Source organism: Erinaceus europaeus, chromosome 23 (assembly GCF_950295315.1).
Source record: "Erinaceus europaeus chromosome 23, mEriEur2.1, whole genome shotgun sequence".
NCBI classification, from domain to species: Eukaryota; Metazoa; Chordata; class Mammalia; order Eulipotyphla; family Erinaceidae; genus Erinaceus; species Erinaceus europaeus.
The window spans coordinates 5,434,622-5,455,635 of NC_080184.1; the positions used below are offsets into that span (position 1 = coordinate 5,434,622).

The following is a 21,014-nucleotide window of genomic DNA, read 5'->3' on the forward strand; positions in this document are numbered from 1 at the left end:
TTTTTTTTCCCTTTAATTCAAATAAGAGAAACAAGAAAGAGACACAGAGAGGAGAGACACTGTAGCAGAAGACACTACCACTATAGCAATGCTCCACCATTTGTCACGCTTTCCCTATATTTGGTGTTCCCATGTGAAGCTGAAAGCTAAAACCCAGGTCCCCATGCATGGCAAAGCATGTGCTATACTGAGTGGTCTGTCTCCTATACTACCACTAATATATTTTTATTTTTATTTATTTTTTTAAAGAATTTATTTTTTAAATGGAATTGGAGTATTACACCAAAGTAAAAGACTCTGGGGTGGGTGGGTGGGTGGGGAGAATACAGGTCCATGAAAAATGATGAATTAAATAGTGGGGGTTGTATTGCTAAATGGGAATCTGGGGAATGTTATGCATGTAAAAAAAAAAAAAAAGAAGTAGAAACGCAAAGCAGAAATTGACTGAGTTTGGAGTATGGCACCAAAGTAAGAAAGCAGAAGTATACTAGAGTTTGCAGTGAGTACACCCCCAACACTTCCTCTCCACTATTCCAACCTTTGGGCCCATGATTGCTCAACAATTTGTTTGGCTTTGTATGTTAACTCTCTTTTCAGCCACCAGGTTCCAGATGCCATCAGGATGCCGGCCAGGCTTCCCTGGACTGAAGACCCCACCAGTGTGTCCTGGAGCTCAGCTTCCCCAGAGACCCATCCTACTAGGGAAAGAGAGAGGCAGACTGGGAGTATGGACCGACCAGTCAACGCCCATGTTCAGCGAGGAAGCAATTACAGAAGCCAGACCTTCTACCTTCTGCAACCCTCAATGACCCTGGGTCCATGCTCCCAGAGGGATAGAGAATGGGAAAGCTATCGGGGGAGGGGGTGGGATATGGAGATTGGGCGGTGGGAATTGTGTGGAGTTGTACCCCTCCTACCCTATGGTTTTGTTAATTAATCCTTTCTTAAATAAAAAATAAAAAAATAAAAATAAAAAATAAATAAATAAAAATTAAAAAAAAAGAATTTATTTTTTTATTCATGAGAAAGATAGGAGGAGAGAGAAAGAACCAGCCATCACTCTGGTACATGTGCTGCCGGGGATCGAACTCAGGACCTCATGCTTGAGAGTCTAGTGCCTCAGCCACTGCGCCACCTCCCGGACCACACTAATATATTTTTAATGGAATACGGCCAATTTTAATTTCCCCCATACTTCCTTTTTTTTTTTTTTTTTTTTTACCTCCAGGGTTATTGCTGGGGCTCAGTGCCTGCACTGTGAATCCACTGCTCCTGGAGGCCATTTTTCCCCCTTTTGTTGCCCTTGTTGTTTCATCGTTATTATTGTTATTGCTGTCGTTGTTGGAGTAGACAGAGAGAAATGGAGTAGGGGAGACAGAGAGGGGGAGAGAAAGAAAGAAAACTGCAGACCTGCTTCACTGTTTGTGAGGAGACCCCCTGCAGATGGGGAGCCGGGGGCTCAAACTGGGATACTTACGCGGGTCCTTGCACTTGGCACCATGTGTGCTTAACCCGCTGTGCTACCTCCCGCCACCCCCCCCAAACCTCTTACATTCATAAGGTTTCTCTTTCCACTGTTGTGTATATTTGAGGATGGTCTGAATGACTAATAACTATCCCAGGACATGAGAAACATTTATGGCATTTCTCTACTGTTGGCTCCCCCCTGCTCCATTGCTTGATGCTGTGGTCTATTTACATAATCATTGTTTTGTCTGAGACCCGCCCTACCTGCAAGGCATTGATTTAATCCCCACTGGTTAGATAGAAGCTTGCCACTTTTGAGCTCTTTCCTTCTCCCCATCTGCTATCCTACCCATTTCCTTTTCCGGCCTGGCACTTCTGCTTTGAAAAGTATAAAGGCAGTTCTTTTACTGATCAATAAAGGCAGAATTGCATTGCATTCCCACTCAGCCATGAGTTCCTGGTCATCTCTCTCCCACCCACAAAGCTAGCCCGGCAATCTACAGTCTGTATCATCATGGCTTTTTGTTTGTTTGTTGTTTTGAAGGGATGGGGGGGGTGAATCGAAAGCATTCTGACATTCCTGAGATTCACAGGACTGCTCTCCTGTGAATTCTGACATGTCTCTGAAGGTGTGAAGACTGACTGAACGCTTTCCCACATTCCTGACATTCATAGGGTTTCTCTCCAGTGTGCATCCTCATGTGTGCTTGAAGGGATGAGGAACAACTGAAGGCTTTCCCGCATTCTTTACATTCATAGGGCTTTTCACCAGTGTGCTTCCTTACGTGGGTTTGAAGGGCTGAAGACTGACTGAAGGCTTTCCCGCATTCCTGACATTCATAGGGTTTCTCTCCAGTGTGCTTCCTTACATGGGTCTGAAGGGTGGATGATTGACTAAAAGCTTTCCCGCACTCCTGACATTCATAAGGCTTCTCCCCCGTATGCATCCGCACGTGTGTTTGAAGGTGTGACGATCGGCTGAAAGCCTTCCCACATTCCTGGCATTCGTAGGGTTTCTCCCCAGTGTGGAGTCTCAGATGTGTCTGAAGGGCTGAGAACTGACTGAAAGCTTTCCCACACTCCTGACATTCGTGGGGTTTTTCTCCAGTGTGCATTCTCACGTGCGCCTGAAGCTCTGAAGAATGGATGAAAGCTTTCCCGCATTCCTGACATTCGTGGGGTTTTTCCCCAGTGTGTTTCCTAACATGCGTCTGAAGGTTGGAAGACTGACTGAATGTTTTCCCACACTGCTGACATTCAAAGGGTTTCTCCCCGGTATGCATGCGCACATGTGCCTGAAGGTGTGAAGACCGAGTGAAGGCTTTCCCACATTCCTGACATTCATAGGGTTTCTCTCCACTACTGAGATTCTTTTTATATCTGGTAGAGGCTATCCTAGCAACTTGACATTCATAGGGACTATCTACAGCACCTTTGTCTACGTGAGTGCTTTGGCATAAGGCACAACTGCAGGCTGGCCCACATTTTTCACTTTGATATCGTTTATCTCCGGTAAGAGCGTTTTTTTGATTCTTCAAGAAAGAACCATCCGTGAAGGATTTTTCACACTTAATGTGTTCATAGGGGTTCAGTCTGCTTGAATAGCTCTTGTGTATGGTAAAGTTTGTAATCTTCAAGGTTTTTCCACGTTCATTTTTTTCATGACTTCCACAAACAGTATCCACAAAATTTCTGTTTAAAATAGAATTCACACTATTAGGGAGTGATGGTGATTAAATGATTTACTAAAAAATTATTGATATTGGGAGTCAGGCAGTAGCGCAGCGGATTAAGCGCACGAGGCACGAAGTGCACGGACCTGTAAGGATCCCGGTTCAAGACCCCAGCTCCCCACCTGCAGGGGAGTCGCTTCACAAGTGGTGAAGCAGGTCTGCAGGTGTTTATCTTTCTCTCCCCCTCTGTTTTCCTTTCCTCTCTCCATTTCTCTGTCCTATCCAACAACAACGACATCAATAACTACAACAATAAAACAAGGGCAACAAAAGGAAACAAATAAAAAAAATTTTAAAAATTATTGATGGGAGTTGGGCAGTAGCACAGTGGGTTAAGTGCAGGTGGTGCAAAGCACAAGGACCGGTATAAGGATCCTGGTTTGTGCCCCTGGCTCCCTACCTGCAGGGGAGTCGCTTTACAAGTGGTGAAGCAGGTCTGCAGGTGTTTATCTTTCTCTCCCCCTCTGTTTTCCCTTCCTCTCTCCATTTCTCTGTCCTATCCAACAATGACGACATCAATAACTACAACAATAAAACAAGGGCAACAAAGGAAAATAAATAAAAAAATTTTTTTAAATTATTGATATCAGGGGCCAGGCGGTGGCACACCTGGTTAAGCGCTCACATTACAATGCACAAGGATCCAGGTTCAAGCCCCTAGTCCCCATTTGCAGGGGGAAAAGCTTCACAAGTGGTGAAGCAGGACTGCAAGTATCTCTCAGTTTCTTCCCTTCTCTCACCCCCTCCTCCCTTCTCAATTTCTCTCTCTGTCCAATAATAAATAAATAAATAAAAGTTATTGATATCATAAGTTGTTTTGACTATTTTCCATTTTTATGGGCTGGCCATATTTTCTACACTACCTACATAGTCAAAAACTGGAACAAGCTTAATATACTGAATGAGTACTCAAACAGTGGTATGATTTTAACTTTTATTAACGTATAAGTATTTTATTAACATATAAGTATTTTATGTTCACTGTTTCACAATTAAATTTCAAGTCTTTAATGTCTATATGACATTTGTGAAAATACAGCTTTCTTTTTTTAAGTCTTTTTTTTCATTGTTGGATAGGACAGAGAGAAATGGAGGGAGGAGAGGAAGACAGAGCAGAGGAGAGAAAGACAGACACCTGCAGACCTGCTTCACCGCTTGGGGGCTCGAACAGGGATCCTTAGCACTGGTCCTTGCGCTTTGTGCCACATGCGCTACAGCCCGACTCCCGAAAATACAGCATTCTAAGAATAGTTTGAGTACAACAACTCTGTACCCACATTTATATTTTTTCTTACACTTCAAATTAGTTTACTACTCTCAAGGTTCCTTTTTTGTCAATGAGAATGTCACTCACCTCAAACTTTTCTCCTGGGTTTGGTGCTGACTTGGAATATTATATAGCAACCAATTTTCTCCAACAACATACCAGGAATCATTTCTTGTGAGTATTACTATGTTCTTTTCACTGCATATATTACTTTTCAGAATCTCATGCCGAAGGCTAGATACACTGCTTTTCACTTGAGTACAACAATCTATTAAAAAAAAAAAAGTAATAAGCTAGAGTTTGGTAAAGATATAGTGGGCAATAGTAATATAAAAATACACCAACTCCATTTCAGGTTCTGCTTGTGTTTTCTCTTCTGATCTTGTTTTTCCACGTCTGCCTGTGAGTGAGATCATCCCATATTCATCCTTCTGTTTCAGACTTGTCTCACTTAACATGATTCCTTCAAACTCCATCCAAGATGGGATGAAAATGGTGAAATCACCATTTTTAATGGCTGAGTACTATTCCATTGTGTTTATAGACCACAACTTGCTCAGCCATTCATCTGTTGTTGGAAGTCTATAGTACTTTATAAAGATTAATTTTTTAATATTTATTTATTCCCTTTTGTTGCCCTTGTTTTATTGTTGTAGTTATTGTTGTTGATGTCCTTGTTGGATAGGACAGAGAGAAATGGAGAGAGGAGGGGAAGACAGAGAGAACAAGAGAAAGATAGACACCTGCAGACCTGCTTCACCGCTTGTGAAGCGACTCCCCAGCAGGTGGGGAGCCAGGGGCTGGAACCAGGATCTTTACCCAGGTCCTTGCACTTTGCACCACCTGCGCTTAACCTGCTGTACTACCACCTGACTCCCAAAGATTAATTTATTAACTATGAGAGAGAGAGAGAGAGAGAGAAAGCAGAGTACCCCTTGATTATATTGATATGTGGGGACTGAACTTGAGATCTTCACACATGCAAAGCATATACTTTATTCACTTAAGTACCTTGCAAGTTGTAAGTCTACTTTCCAGCAAAAATCTGAGTCATGGCTACCTCATTTCTGATATATTCCCACTCATTGTCCCTAGTTACAGAAACATTGCAAGAAACTTTTTTTTTTCAAAAAAGACAATATAGAGGAATAGTAGCATTCTCACCTACTAAAGCCAGGTTCCTGCAGGTCTCCAGCATCACATCTCTGTAGAGTTTCCTCTGTCCATGATCCATCAATGCCCACTCATCTGGAGTAAAGTTCACAGCCACATCCTCAAAGATCACTGTGTCCTGAAACATCCCACAGATTGTATTTCACCAAGACATAATCCTCACCAGCATGTGTGAAGGATAAGAGATGCCAAGAGTCGGGGGTCTGGCGGTTGCGCAGCAGGTTAAGCGCACATGGCACAAAGCGCAAGGAATGGCGGAAGGATCTCTGGTTCAAGCCCCCGGCTCCCCACCTGTAGGGGAGTCGCTTCAAAAGCGGTGAGGCAGGTCTGCAGGTGTCTGTCTTTCTCTCCTCCTGTCTTCCCTTCCTCTCTTGATTTCTCTCTGTCCTACCCAACAACGAACAGCATCAACAACAACAATAATAACCACAACATGGCTATAACAACAAGAACAACAAAAAGGCGGGGGGGGGGGGGGGGGGGGGAAGAGATGCCAAGAGTCTGAGCTCTGGACTCAAGGACTCAATTCCCAGAACTCCTGGGCCTCACACTTTCATGGGATATCAAATAACCAAATAATGTGCATGTAGTAAAATCAGGGATGGTTAACTGTGTTTCTGGATAAGTGAGGCAGTGTGAGCCTCAAGATAGCTCACTTGGGAGGACATCTGTTCTGTCATGCATTTGAACTAGTTTGGGGCTCTGTCCCAACTACACCAGGCAAGGCTTTGGTGACATCCTTCTATTCCCCTGCTTGTCTCTCTCTCTCTGTCTTGCTAAATTAATTCATTTTTGGGAGTGGGGCGGTAGTGCAACGGGTTAAGCGCACAAGGCGCAAAGTGCAAGGGCCTGCGTAAGGATCCCGGTTCGAGCCACCGGCTCCCCACTTGTAGGAGGTTGCTTAGCAAGCGGTGAAGCATATCTGCAGGTGTTTATCTTTCTCTCCTACTCTCTGTCTTCCCCACCTCTCTCCATTTCTCTCTGTCCTATCCAACAACAACAACAGCTATGACTACAACAAGGGCAACAAAATGGGAAAAAAATAGCCTCTGGGAGCAATGGATTCATAGTGCAGGCACTGAGCCCCAGCAATAACCCTGGAGGCAAAAAAAAATTCATTTTTATTTGATGACTCAGATAGAAAGTGGAGGAGGAGATCGAGACGGACTAGGCACCTGCAACAACACTGCTTCACTGCTCATGAAATTTCCTTCCTGGGAGTCAGGCTGTAGCCCAGCGGGTTAAGCGCATGTGGGTTAAGCGCAGTTGGCGCAAAGCGCAAGGACCAGCAGAAGGATCCCTGTTTAAGCCCCCGACTCCCCACCTGCAGGGGAGTTGCTTCACAGGCGGTGAAGCAGGTCTGCAGGTGTCTCTCTTTCTCTCCCCTCTCTGTCTTCCCCTCTTTTCTCCATTTCTCTCTGACCTATCCAACAACTACAACAACAATAATAATAACTACAATAAAACAACAAGGGCAACAAAAGAGAATAAATAAATAAATATAAAGAAAAAAAATTTTTTTAATTTCCTTCCTGCAGGTGGGGACTGGGGTCTTGAACCTGGGGCCTTGTATGTAGTAACGTGTGCTCAACCAGGTGAGCCACTGCTGACCCCCATTTGCTTCTCTTTCTGCCTGAAAAAGTTGATCTGCAGTGGCAATATTTCAGCAGTGACCATAGTGAGAGACAGAAAAAGAAAAGTAATTAATATTTCTTTTTTTCAATATTTATTTATTTATTCCCTTTTGTTGCCCTTGTTTTATTGTTGTAGTTACTGATGTTGTCATTGTTGGATAGGGCAGAGAAAAATGGAGAAAAGGAGGGGAAGACAGAGAAGGGGAGAGAAAGATAGACACCTGCAGACCTGCTTCACTGACTGTGAAGTGACTCCTCTGCAGGTGAGGAGCTGGGGGCTCACTTTGTGCCACGAGCACGTAACCCGCTGCGCTACCGCCGACTCCCCGTAATTCATATTTCTAACCACACAAATGGAAATGGATTATCTTTACTGAGATGGTGCAGATTACAATATAATGTAAAAACTGAAATAACATTTCAGGTAGTATTAAAAAAGACAGTTGGCTTGCTCCAAAATTATTTCCTGATCAGCTCTAAGAAGTGGAACCAGTATGCACATGTATCCATAAGTTAGGGGAAAATATATACCTTAAAGCAAAAGTACACAAAAGTTTCCAATAACTCAATAAGTGTAGCAAGCAAGTAGAAAGACCTAAAAAAAGACACCATAAAGTACTTAGTCAAATAGTTAGACCTAGATACTCTGCTCACCTGCTTCCTAGTTCACTTCCTCAATCACTCCAAGACTAACCTTGTCAGACAAAGTAAGGACTACAAAAGCCGGATAAGGGCAAGAGATCAGCATACTTTAATGATGGCTCTTTTGGTCACTACCAGGCCACCTCATCTACCGGTGCCCTAGTCAGGGAATCCTAGGATTTCCACACACACATGATGGGCCTAAACCTCTAACCGATCCCTCCCTCCACTGTCATTGGTTGTCTCCACCAGGAACAACATAATGGACCCTTTTGTGGGCCCCTCCAGTACCTTGCCCTCAATGTGGATCAACAATGGTAGGGACTACCTCATTCTCTGAAGGTAATACTCTATCTACCACTCAAGGAAGATGGGTCTGGCAATGAGTGCAGCCTAGAATGTTCCTAGCTATGACCACAGAATCTGAGCTCAGACCTAAAGGGATGCAGATATTACACAGGCTCCTGTACTGAATATAGATCCCAGATCAACTCAGTAGGCTTTACAGTTAATGGTATTTATATACTTTTCCCATATTTGGGAGCTACTCTCTTCCCTGATTCAGCTTTCTAGCTCTATTTCCAACTCTGACACCATCTCCCCAGACAATACCTTTGATCCACCTCCATGTTAGCTGTTGGGCTTAGGCAGAGGCTAGTAAAGTCATGGGTCCCTTGGAATATACCTAAAATAGACTTACTAGCTTTTTCCAAAATGGAGCCCTCAAATATCATCTGCTATATTCTAGCCTTTAGGTTCCCTATTATTCAATAAATTGTTCTGCTTTATATCTTAATGCTTTTTCAGACACCAAGTTGCAGATGCTACCATGATGCCAACCTGACTTCTCTCACCAGTGTGTCCTGGAAACCAACCTCCCCAGAGTCCTGTCCCACTAGGAAAAGACAGAGGCAGGCTGGGAGTATGGATTGACCTGCCAATGCCCATATTCAGCAGGGAAACAATTATAGAAGCCAGACCTTCCATCTTCTGCATCCCACAATGATCCTGTGTTCATACTCCCAGAGGGATAAAGAATAGGAAAGCGGGGCCAGGTGGTGAAGCACCTGGTTGAGCGCACATGTTACAGTGCACAAGGACCCAGGTTCAAACCCCTGGCCCCCACCTGCAGGGGGAAAGCTTCACAGGTGGTGAAGCAGTGCTGCAGGTGTCTCTCTGTCTCTCTCCCTCTCTATCACCCCCTTCCCTCTCAATTTCTGACTATCTCTATCCAGCAAATAAAGATTAAAAAGAAAATTTTTTTTAAAGAACAGGAAAGCTATCAGGGGAGGGGTGTGGTGGGAATTGTACCCCTTTAATCCTATGGTCTTGATATATTTTTTTGCATTGTTTTTTTATTTTTTATTTAAGAAAGGATTAATTAACAAAACCATAGGGTAGGAGGGGTACAACTCCACACAATTCCCACCACCCAATCTCCATTTCCCACCCCCTCCCCTGATAGCTTTCCCATTCTCTATCCCTCTGGGAGCATGGACCCAGGGTCATTGTGGGTTGCAGAAGGTAGAAGGTCTGGCTTCTGTAATTGCTTCCACACTGAACATGGGTGTTGACTGGTCGCTCCATACTCCCAGTCTGCCTCTCTCATTCCCTAGTAGGGTGGGTCTCTGGGGAAGCGGAGCTCCAGGACACATTGGTGGGGTCTTCAGTGTAGGGAAGCCTGGCTGGCATCCTGATGACATGTGGAACCTGGTGACTGAAAAGAGAGTTAACATACAAAGCCAAACAAATTGTTGAGCAATCATGGACCCAAAGCTTGGAATAGTGGAGAGGAAGTGTTAGGGGGGTACTCACTGCAAACTCTAGTGTACTTCTGCTTTCAGGTATATATTTTGCAGTAGTTTATGGATACGTGTGAACATATGCTCTCTCTCACAGAAACTGGTGTATATCTAGGTTTTGGGACTTTGTGGTCTTGATATTTTTTATTTTATAAATTTCTTAAAAAGTGGAACCAGAACGTCAGACTGCACACTAGTTTTTAGAATTGCTTGGGTGAACAGTTTTTTTTCCTAGAAGCCAGAGTTAGGGAAACTAGTCTCATCCCCTCATATATGACAAAGACAGGACACTCTTCAAGGCCAGGTGGCTCCTAGTTGAACACACATATTACAATGTACATGGATCTATGTTTGATCTATGATTAAATATATATATTTAAAAGGACATGGTACTCTTCTAGGATGAAATGAACACTACTGGTACAAATGCAGGATAGTAACTGGAGACCCAGCACAACTCTGACTAACAATTCAAAGCAATTTTTAGTCTGCAATTCAAGGCAAATGTATCTCAAATAAAGAACTTTTACATTTTGCAATGATGTTGCCAGCAAGGATGAATTTAATACACAAAAGCGTACCTGATTATTTTTGGAACACTACAGAATGGCACCAAAATCATTAAGCAAAGGATAAACCCCTTTTAAAATGCCAGAACTAGGGAGTTGGGCAGTAGCACAGTGGGTTAAGTGCAGGTGGCACAAATGCATGACCAGCGCAAGGATCCCAGTTCGATCCCCCGGCTCCCCACCTGCAGGGGAGTCTCTTCACAGGTGGTGAAGCAGGTCTGCAGGTGTCTGTCTTTCTCTCCCCCTCTCTGTCTTCCCCTCCTCTCTCCATTTCTCTCTGTCCTATCCAATAACAATGACAATAATAATAACTATAATAATAAAAAGGCAACAAAAGGGAATAAATTTTTAAAATTCCAGAACTGTTGAATCAAAAAGTATGTTCTCAAAATGTAAGTGAAAAAATTTTAAATGGCAGCTGGAAAAATGACTTAGCAGGTAGAGAAACGACTATATCCTAGACACTGAAATTCCAGAATGGTACTCTGGCATCTCTCTCTCTCTCTTTCTCTCTCTCTCTTCCCCCTTTTTTTTCTCTCTTTCTCTCTTTTTACCAGAGCACTGCTCAGCTCTGGATTTTTTTAAGTTCTTATTTATAAAATGCGAAATGAATTTAATCAGCTCTGGTTTTATGGTGGTATAGCAGACTGAGCCCAGGACTTAGAAGCCTCAGGCATGAGAATTTCTTTTCATAACCATTCTTCTATCTACCCCCAGCCTCCCTCCCTCCCTTTTTCTCTTATTAAAATAAATCCTTAAAAATAAAAAAAAAAGGCTTTGACATGATCCAGCATTCTTTCCTAATCAAAGAATCAAAAAGAATAGGGATAGATGGTGAATTCCTCAAACTAGTTGAGTCTAAGTACAGAAAACCTACAGCAATATTATTCTCAATGGTGAGAAAATGAAAGCTTCCCCACTCCAGTCAGGTCCAAGGCAGGGCTGCCCACTATCACCATTACTACTCAATAAAGTATTAAAAGTCCTAGCCACAGGGAGTTGGGCGGTAGCGCAGCGGGTTAAGCGCAAAGCGCAAGAACCGATGTAAGGATCCTAGTTCAAGCCCAGGCTCCACCTGCAGGGGAGTCACTTCACAAGTGGTGAAGCAAGTCTGCAGGTGTCTATCTTTCTCTCCCCCTCTCTGTCTTCCCCTCCTCTCTCCATTTCTCTGTCCTACCTGACAACAACGATAATAACTACAATAATACAACAACAAGGGCAACAAAAGAGAATAAATAAATAAATATTTTTTAAAAAGTCCTAGCCATAGCAATAAGGTAAACAAAAAGAAATAAAGGCATTCAGATTGGAAGAATTTAAACTGTGACTATCTGCAGATGATATAACTGTGTATATAGAAAATCCTAAAGAAACAAATAGAACACTCATAGTAATTATTTAACAATATAAAAAGTGGCAGGCTGGGAGTTGGGCGGTAGCGCAGAGGGTTAAGCACACATGGCGCAAAGCACAAGGACCAGTTAGGATCCTGGTTAGAGCCCTCGGCTCCCCACCTGCAGGGGAGTCACTTCACAGGCAGTGAAGCAGGTCTGCAGGCGTCTCTCTGTCTCTTTTCCTCTCTATCTCCCCCTTCTCTCTCAATTTCTCTCTGTCTCTATCCAATAACAAATAAAAAAAAGTGGCAGGCTATAGAATCAATATACAAAAATCAGTGGTATTCTTTTATGCACATCCTAAACTAGAAGCAGACATCCAGAAATCAATTCCATTTACTATAGCAGCAAAAATAATCCAGTATTTAGGAATAAAGTTAACAAATGAAGAAAGATACTTGTGCACTGAAAATCATGAGGTACTCTTCAAGAAAATGGAAATAGATACAAAGATATGGCAAGATATCCCATAGTCTTGAACTAGTAAAATTAACATCATCAAAATGACCATCCTGGGAGTTGGGTGGTAGCGCAGTGGGTTAAGCACACATGGTGCAAAGTACAAGGACCGACATAAGAATCCCAGTTTGAGCCTCCGGCTCCCCACCTGCAAGGGAGTCGCTTCACAGGCGGTGAAGCAGATCTGCAGGTGTCTGTCTTTCTCTCCCCCTCTATGTCTTCCCCTCCTCTCTCCATTTGTCTCCGTCCTATCCAACAATGACATCAATAACAACAATAATAACCACAACAATAAAACGACATGATCAACAAAATGGAATAAATAAATAATTTTTTTTAATGACCATCCTATCCAAAATCACATACGGATTTAATGCTATCACCATAAGGTACTATAAATCTTTCTTAAACGTTATGATTGGGCCCTCCTCAATCGCTATCGAACAGGCCATGGCTGGTGCGCCGCTATGTTCCATCGCTGGGGAGCCAGAGACGACCCGAACTGCCCCTGCGGCTCCAGACAGACTATGACCCACATAGTCAACGACTGCCACCTCTCCAGATTCAAAGGAAGTCTCGAAACTTGACATCAGGCTCAACCTGACGCTGTTGACTGGCTACGGAAGAAGGGCAAACACTAGAAGAAGAAAAGGAATAAAACAAAAGCTACAGAAATATAACTGGAACCAGTAAGTACATAGGATTTCCAAAGGAACCTGAAGAAAAATAACAGGACTGGTAGCACCACACTTCTTGATCTCAAACTACATTACAGAGCTACTGTCATCAAAACTGCTCAATACTAGCACCAAAATAGACAGACCAATGGAAGAGAATTGAAAGTCCAGAAATAAACCCCCATACCTTATTTTTAACAAGGGGTTCGAAAACATTAAATGAACAAAAGAGTTTTTTTTTCAACAAGTGATGCTAGGCAAAATTGTGTTGAAACATGCAAATGACTGAAATTGAACCACCATATATCACCATGCACAAAAGTCAACTCCAAGTGGATCAAAGACATGGATATTAGACCAGAAACTATCAAATACACAGAATTGATTTCAAAGACTCAAGTCTAACAGCAAAGAAAACAAAAACAAAAATGATCACTGGGATTACATCATACAGAAAAGCTGCGCAGCAAAGGGGTACTATAACCCAAACAGAAAGACAACCTAGAGATTTTTATCCAAAATACTTCAGAATAGAAAAGTGGGTGAGGAGGAGTCGGGCGGTAGCACAGAGGGTTAAGCGCAAGGACCCACGAAAGGATCCCGGTTTGAGCCCTCTGCTCCCCACCTGCAGGGGAGTCGCTTCACAGGTGGTGAAGCAGGTCTGCAGGTGTCTGTCTTTCTCTCCCCCTCTCTGTCTTCCCCTCCTCTCTCCATTTTCTCTCTGTCCTATCCAACAACAATAACAACAACAATAATAACTACAATAATAAAAAACAAGGGCAACAAAAGGGAATAAATAAATAAATATTAAAATAAATAAAAATAAATTTTAAAAAAAGGAAGTGGGTGAGGACATAGAAACATCACCAAGGGGAGTCAGGTGGTAGTGCAGTGGGTTAAGAGCGTGTGACGCTAAGAGCAAGAACCGGCATAAGGATCCCAGTTTGAGCCCCCGGCTCCCCACCAGCAGGGGAGTCGCTTCACAGGTGGTGAAACAGATATTCAGGTGTCTATCTTTCTCTCCTCCTCTCTGTCTTCCCCTCCTCTCTCTATTTCTTTCTGTCCTATCCAACAACAATAACATCAATAATAACTACAACAATAAAAAACAAGGGCAACAAAAGGGAATAAATATTTTTTTAAAAAATCACCAAGGAAGAGATCCAGAGGGCCAACAGACACATGAGAAAGTGTTCAAAGTCACTGATTATCAGAGCAATGCAAAAAAAGAGAGGGATATCACTTTATAATCATGAGAATGTCATACATTAGAAAGAACAGTGACGGGGGTCTGGCAGTAGCACATCGGGTTAAGTGCTCGTGGCGCAAAACGCAAGGACTCATCTGCTCTGATCCTACTTTCTTGTTCCTGTTCATTAACCATCATGTCTCAACCTAGGTCATGCCACCTTCCAGATACCAAGCTACAGATGCTACCATGACTCCACCCCAACTTCTCTGGGCAGATGGCCTCACCAATGTGTCCTGGCCCTCGCATCTCCAGAGCTCTGGTCCATAAGGGAAAGATAGAAACAGGCTGGGGGTATGGATCAACCTGTCAACACCCAGGATCAGCAGAGAAGCAGCTACAGAAGCCAGAACTCCTACCTTCTGCTCTCCCCCCACCTCCCCCAGAAAACCTTGATCCATACTCCCAGCGGAGAAGACGTGATAGGATGAAGATAAGAGGACTCTTCACTCCAGCTCCATCAGTACCCAGAGAGAGAGAGAGATGGAAAAAAAGAGAGGGACATATGGAGGTAGTCATGATGTCATGAATGACTTAGAGGGAAAGAGAGGAGTGAATCAGAAAAAGAAGGGGGCAACTATGTATAAATGTGGACAGATGGTTGCAGAGAAGATGGTTGGCCCGTGTCTACAACTTTAAGGGAACTGTGGCAGATTGCAGTGGGGAGAGTGAAGATTCAGAACTCTGGTGGTGGGAATGGTGTGGATTGAAACCCCTGTCGACATGTAATTCTGTAATATAAAAATATTTTTAAAAAATTAAAAAATAAAAATAAAATTTGAATGCATATATATATATATATCAGAAAACAATAACATATAATTAATAGACAGTTTTTAAGAGTATACAATCATGGGCCAGAAAAAATAGCTTGCTTGGATAGCGTGTTGTTTTGCCATGTGCAAGACTCAGGTTAGAACCCAGTTTCCCCTACTTTTATTCTGTATATAGAGAAGATGCATAATTACATAGAGAGAAAATAATGCAAGTGGACTTTTCACCAAAGAAAATACAGAAATGGGGAGTCGCCAGTAGCGCAGCGGGTTAAGCGCATGTGGTGCCAAGCACAAGGACCAACATAAGGATCCCAGTTCAAGCCCCCGGTTCCCCACTTGCAGGGGAGTCTCTTTACAGGCGGTGAAGCAGGTCTGCAGGTGTCTGTCTTTCTCTCCCCCTCTCTGTCTTCCCTTCCTCTCTCCATTTCTCTCTGTCCTATCCAACAACGACGACATCAGTAACAGCAACAATAATAACTACAACAATAAGACAACAAGGGCAACAAAAGGGAATAAATAAATAAATAAATAAATTTTAAAAAAAGAAAATACAGAAATGGCAAATAAGCATAAATACAAGCAGAATTCAAGGAACCACAAGGAAAATTCAACTGTGGATGAACATTTGCCCACCGATTTTCACCCAAAATCTCCATGATATCAGAATAGAAAAAGACTTTCCAGGAGTCAGGCGGTAGCGCAGTGGGTTAAGTGCACGTGGCGCAAAGCACAAGGACCTGCGTAAGGATACTGGTTCGAGCCCCTGGCTCCCTACCTGCAGGGAAGTTGCTTCACAGGCGGTTAAGCAGGTCTGCGGGTGTCTATCTTTCTCTCCCCCTCTCTGTCTTCCCCTCCTCTCTGCATTTCTCTGTCCTATCCAACAACGACAACAAAAAGGGAATAAGTAAATATTTAAAAAAAGAATGTTTTTCAGAAAATTGAGGAATTACACATTTACCACAACTTTATTTACCATTTACCATAAGTCATTACTCTCACACTAAAATAAAAATTTTTAATGGTCCTGCAATGCCACTCTTAGGCATATATCCAAGAACATGAAAATACTAATTCAAAGGGACATACGCGGTCCCATGTTCATAGTTGTAGTATTTAAAATAGTCAAAAGAGGTTGCCATTGACAAGACAACTGGATAAGTAAGTTATGGGAATACTACTCTGCAAATATTTTTTTAAAATGATACTGTATTATTTGGGGGGGAATGGAAGGAGCTGGGGCCAGGTGGTGGCACACCTGGTTGAGTGCACATGATACAGGTTTGAGCCCCCAGTCCCCACCTGCGGCGCGGAAGCTTCACAAGTGATGAAGCAGGGCTGCAGGTGTCTCTCTGCCTCTCTCCCTCTCTGTCTCCCCCTTCCCTCTCAATTTCTGGCTGTCTCTATCCAATAAACAAATAAAGATTTTTTAAAAAAAAAGTTAAAAAAAAAGGAAGGGAGGGAGGGCGGAAAGAAAGAAGGAAGAGAGGGAGAGAGGAAGGGAGAAAGGGAGAGAAGGAGGGGGCCAAACAGTCTCTAGGACTTTGTGAAAACTATAATGGGGTTAGGTGGCGGCGCACTGGCTTAAGCGCAAATAGTACAAAGCGCAAGGACCTGAGCAAGGATCCCAATTCAAGCCTCCCCCCACCTGCAGGGGGTTTGCTTTACAAGCACTGAAGCAGGTCTGCAGACCTTTCTCTCTCCTCTCTCTCTCTCTCTCCTTCTGTCTCTTGATTTAGGAAGTTTATTTTTATATGGAATAGAATGTAGAGGGGTGGGGGCTTGAGGGCTGGGAGGTGGGGGGGTGGGGTGCAGTGTTAAACTATGCCCCTGTGATTGCACCTGGCTAAGTGCACACATTACAGTGTGCAAGGACCTGGGTTCAAGTCACCCCGGTGGGTCTTTAAGTCTGTCCCGCTCCCTCCCTATTTTCCTCTTCCTTCTAAATTTCTCCCTGTCCTATCAAATAAAATAAATAAATAAAGTTAAAAATGTACAAGAGGTGGTCTCGGAGGTGGCACAGTGGATAAAGCATCGGATTCTCAAACATGAGGACCTGAGTCTAATATCCGGCAGCACATGTACCAGACTGATGTTTGGTTCTTTCTCTCTATTCTATCTTTTTCATTAATAAATAAATCTTTTATTAAAAAAACTGTAAAAGGCTACACCTGAAGGGGGTCGGGCGGTAGCGCAGTGGGTTAAGCGCGCGTGATGCAAAGCGCAAGGACCAGCTTAAGGATCCGGGTTTGAGCCTGCAGGGGAGTCGCTTCCCAGGTGATGAAGCAGGTCTGCAGGTGTCCTTCTCTCCCCCTTTCTCTCTTCCCCTCCTCTCTCCATTGCTCTCTGTCCTATCCAACAACAATAATAACTACAACAACAATAAAAAAAAATAGAGTACACCTGAAACAATGTTACAAATTTTTGTGATGTCAATAAAATTATAAAAATTAACTTTTCGGGGGGAGTCGGGCTGTAGCATCTATATTATAATCTATAATATAGATTATATATATATATATATATATATATATATATAATCCAAATTTTCGCCAAAGATTGATCTGTTGATTCTTATTTGTTAATTCCCTTTTGTTGCCCTTGTTGTAGTTATTACTGTTGTTATTGATGTCATTGTTGTTGGATAGGACAGAGAGAAATGGAGAGAGGAGGGGAAGGCAGAGAGGGGGAGACAAAGATAGACACCAGCAGACCTTCTTCACTGCCTGTGAAGCGACTCCCCTGCAGGTGGGGAGCCGGGGGTTCAAACCCGGATCCTTATGCTGGTCCTTGCACTTTGCGCCACATGCGCTTAACCCACCGCGCTACCGCGGACGCCCTATCTGTTGATTTTTTACATACTGTTTATAATCAGTGATTAATGCCCCTGTGCTAATGAATTCGTGTTTCTATTCTGTATTAGAATAAATATTATTCTCCTTTTACTGGCAAAAATTAATCTAGGGCTAGATTAAGTTAATCTAGGCTAGAAGGTAACTCACTAGTAGAGTACATACTTGAAACACTAGGTTTCATCTGTAGCACCACACATGACAAAAAAAGTAGTCCAGAGAGCCCGGCGGTAGCTCAGCGGGTTAAGTGCATGTGGCGCAAAGCATGAAGACCAGCCTCAGAATCCAGGTTTGAGCCCCAGGCTCCCCACTTGCAAGGGAGTCGCTTCACAGGCAGTGAAGCAGGTCTTCAGGTGTCTGTCTTTCTCTTCCCGTCTCTGTCTTCCCCTCCTCTCTCCATTTCTCTCTGTCCTATCCAACAACAATGACAACAACAATGATAAACAACGAGGGCAACAAAAGGGAAAACAGCCTTTAGGAGCAGTGGATTTGTAGTGCAGGAACCTTTTTTTTTTTTTCATCAGAGTTATCATTGAGGATCAGTGGCTGTGCAAAGACTCCACTACTCCTGGTGGTTCCTTGTTTTTTTCTTTTCATTTATCTTTTTGATAAAGGCTGAGCTAGAGAAAGATAAAGGAGTGTGGCAGAGACACCTGTAGCACTGCTTCAGTGCTTAGGAAGCTTCCCCTCTGCAGATGGGAACTTGGATAATGTGTGTGCTCTATTAGGTGTACTGCCACTGCCACCAAAAAAAAAAAAAATCAAAGCTAATTTAAAAGTTTATCTAGTGGTCTGTCGGGAGGTGGCGCAGTGGATAAAGCATTGGACTCTCAAGCATGAGGTCCTGAGTTCAGTCCCCGGCAGCACATGTACCAGAGTGATGTCTGGTTCTTTCTCTCTCTCCTATCTTCATGAATAAATAAAATCTTTTTTAAAAAAAAAGTTTATCCAAATATTGGCAATTTCCTGGGTTTTTTTAATGCAGTGTTTTTTCTTCTTCTTTATGCAACACTGGGGGGGGGGTGAATTTAGGGTTTTGCACCTTATCAGCCCTGGATGGCTTCCGAATGTGTTTCATATCTTTTTATTTAATGTTTATTTATTTATTTATTTATTTATTTTTTAAATAATTTTTAAAATATATTTTTTATTTATTTATTTTTATTGTTGTTATTGATGCCATTGCTGGATAGGACAGAGAGAAATGGAGAGAGAAAGGGAGAGGAAGAGAGACACCTGCAGACCTGTTTCACCACTTGTAAAGCGACTCCCCTGCAAGTGGGGAGCTGGGGGCTCAAACCAGAATCCTTATGCCGGGCCTTGAGCTTTGCACCATGTGCGCATAACCCCCAGCGCTACCGCCTGACTCCCTATTCATTTTTTTTCACCACTCTCATCACTAAAGTCCCCATCCACACCCCTACAGATAACCACTAATAGTTTCCCCCAGTCTTGAAAACAGGTTGACATTTTTGTTTTACCAGAGCAGAGCACTGCTTAGCTCTGGCTTATGGAGGTGTGGGGGATAGAACCTGGGACTTTAGAGCCACAGGCTGAGAGTCTCTTTGCATAACCATTGTGCTATCTGCGCCCTCCTGCCCCATTTTGTTTTTCTCTTGTGCTTTGTAGTATTTTCGAGGTTTTTTTTTAAATTATGTATTCCCTTTTGTTGCCGTTGTTGTTTTATTATTGTAGTTATTATTGTTGTTATTGATGTCGTCGTTGTTGGATAGGACAGAGAGAAATGGAGAGAGGAGGGGAAGACAGAGAGGGGGAGAGAAAGACAGACACCTGCAGACCTGCTTCACCACCTGTGAAGCGACTCCCCTGCAGGTGGGGAGCCGGGGGTTCCAACTGGGATCCTTACGCTGGTCCATGCACTTTGTGCTACCTGCCACCTTCACTTAACCCACTGTGCTACTGCCCTACTCCCTTTTTTTTTGGATAGGACAGAGAAGAGGGGAAATAGAAAGAAAGACACCTAAAAAACAAAAAAAAATTTTTTTTTAATTAATAAAGACACCTGCTGACCGGATTCACAGCTTGTGAAACATTGTGTTACTTGGTGAAACATTGTGTTACTTTCACATTCATATTACTCAGTTCTTTATATTCCACATATGTCTGAAGCCATTCTGTAGTTGTCCCTCCCTCCATACTCTCTTCACTAAGTATACCCTTTTCCAATTCCATCACCTTATCCCAAAGGCTACAATATCATCTTTTTTATTGCACCTTTTTTTCCTCCCCATTTCATCTTTTTAGAAAAGAAAGAAAATGAGAGGAGAGAGAAAAAGGTGACACCAGAGTATAGTGCCAGGGCTCAAACCCATGACTTATGCATAATAAAGTATATTCCTTTCTTAACTTTTTTTTTTTGCTTTTCCCCCTTTTGTTGCCCTTGTTTTACTGTTGTAGTAGTTATAATTGTTGTTGTTGTTATTGTTGTTGTTGTCATTGTTGGGAAAGACAGAAATGGAGAGAGGAGAGGAAGACAGAGAGGGGGAGAGAAAGACAGACACCTGCAGACCTGCTTCACCGCTTGTGAAGCGACTCCCCTGCAGGTGGGGAGCCAGGGGCTCAAACCTGGATACTTATGCGAGTCCTTGTTTTTGGCGCCATGTGCGCTGAACCCACTGTGCTACCACCTAGCCCCCAATAAAGCATGTTCTAACCCAAGTGAGATAACTTCTGCCTCCTCATAACAAGATTTTAACGTATGTACAGCAACAGGAGAACTCAGAAAATGCCTTTCCAAAAGAAGGCCTATTCTTGGATTGTTTCTCTGTTCCCACATTCAGTGTTGCATCCAGAACGCTTCACACAGACCAACACTTTAAGGGCCACGTCTTGAGAATATAAATTCTAGCCCAGGCCACACACAAATATCCAGAGCTGCTTTTGAACTGACTTATAAGAATCAGGTACACGGGAGTCCGGCGGTAGCGGGGCGAGTTAAGCGCAGGCAGTGCAAAGCACAAGGACCGGTGTTAAGGATCCTAGTTTGAGCCCCCGGCTCCCCACCTGCAGGGGAGACGCTTTGCAGGTGGTAACGCAGGTCTGCAGGTGTCTTTCTCTCCCCCTCTCTGTTTTCCCCTCCTGTCTCCATTTCTCTGTCCTATCCAACAACAACCACATCAATAACAACAACAATAATTACTACAACAATAAAACAAGGGCAACAAAAGGGAATAAATAAATATTTTAATGGTTTTTTTTAAAAAAGAATCAGGTACACAAAACTCAAGCTTAAGATAAATAAATTGAAAATAAATTAACAATTTAATAAATACAGGCCCCTACACAACTTCATTTTGATAGCT

General features: G+C 43.0%; 1 protein-coding gene across 1 annotated transcript; it reads right to left on the bottom strand.

Annotated features, from left to right (window-relative positions):
- Positions 1 to 2,000: 2,000 nt before the first annotated feature.
- LOC103123671 (zinc finger protein OZF-like) lies at positions 2,001 to 5,753 on the bottom strand. Its single transcript, XM_016193051.2, has 3 exons — positions 5,632 to 5,753; positions 4,555 to 4,735; positions 2,001 to 3,159 (listed from the first exon to the last, which is right to left on the bottom strand). Exons 1-3 carry the CDS (start codon positions 5,699 to 5,701, stop codon positions 2,055 to 2,057), a joined length of 1,356 nt encoding a protein of 451 aa, XP_016048537.2. The 5' UTR covers positions 5,702 to 5,753; the 3' UTR covers positions 2,001 to 2,054.
- Between the last annotated feature and the right edge of the window lie 15,261 nt (positions 5,754 to 21,014).

What these genes read in the sequence shown, in the direction of transcription:
- LOC103123671 (XM_016193051.2), bottom strand. Translation starts at nt 5,701, where the DNA reads ATGGATCATGGACAGAGGAAACTCTACAGAGATGTGATGCTGGAGACC. An exon ending in CAGGAACCTGGCTTTAGTAG is followed by an intron (nt 4,736 to 5,631) that starts GTGAGAATGCTA and finishes TTTTTTTAATAG; the next exon opens with ATTGTTGTACTCAAGTGAAA. An exon ending in ACCCAGGAGAAAAGTTTGAG is followed by an intron (nt 3,160 to 4,554) that starts GTGAGTGACATT and finishes TATTTTAAACAG; the next exon opens with AAATTTTGTGGATACTGTTT.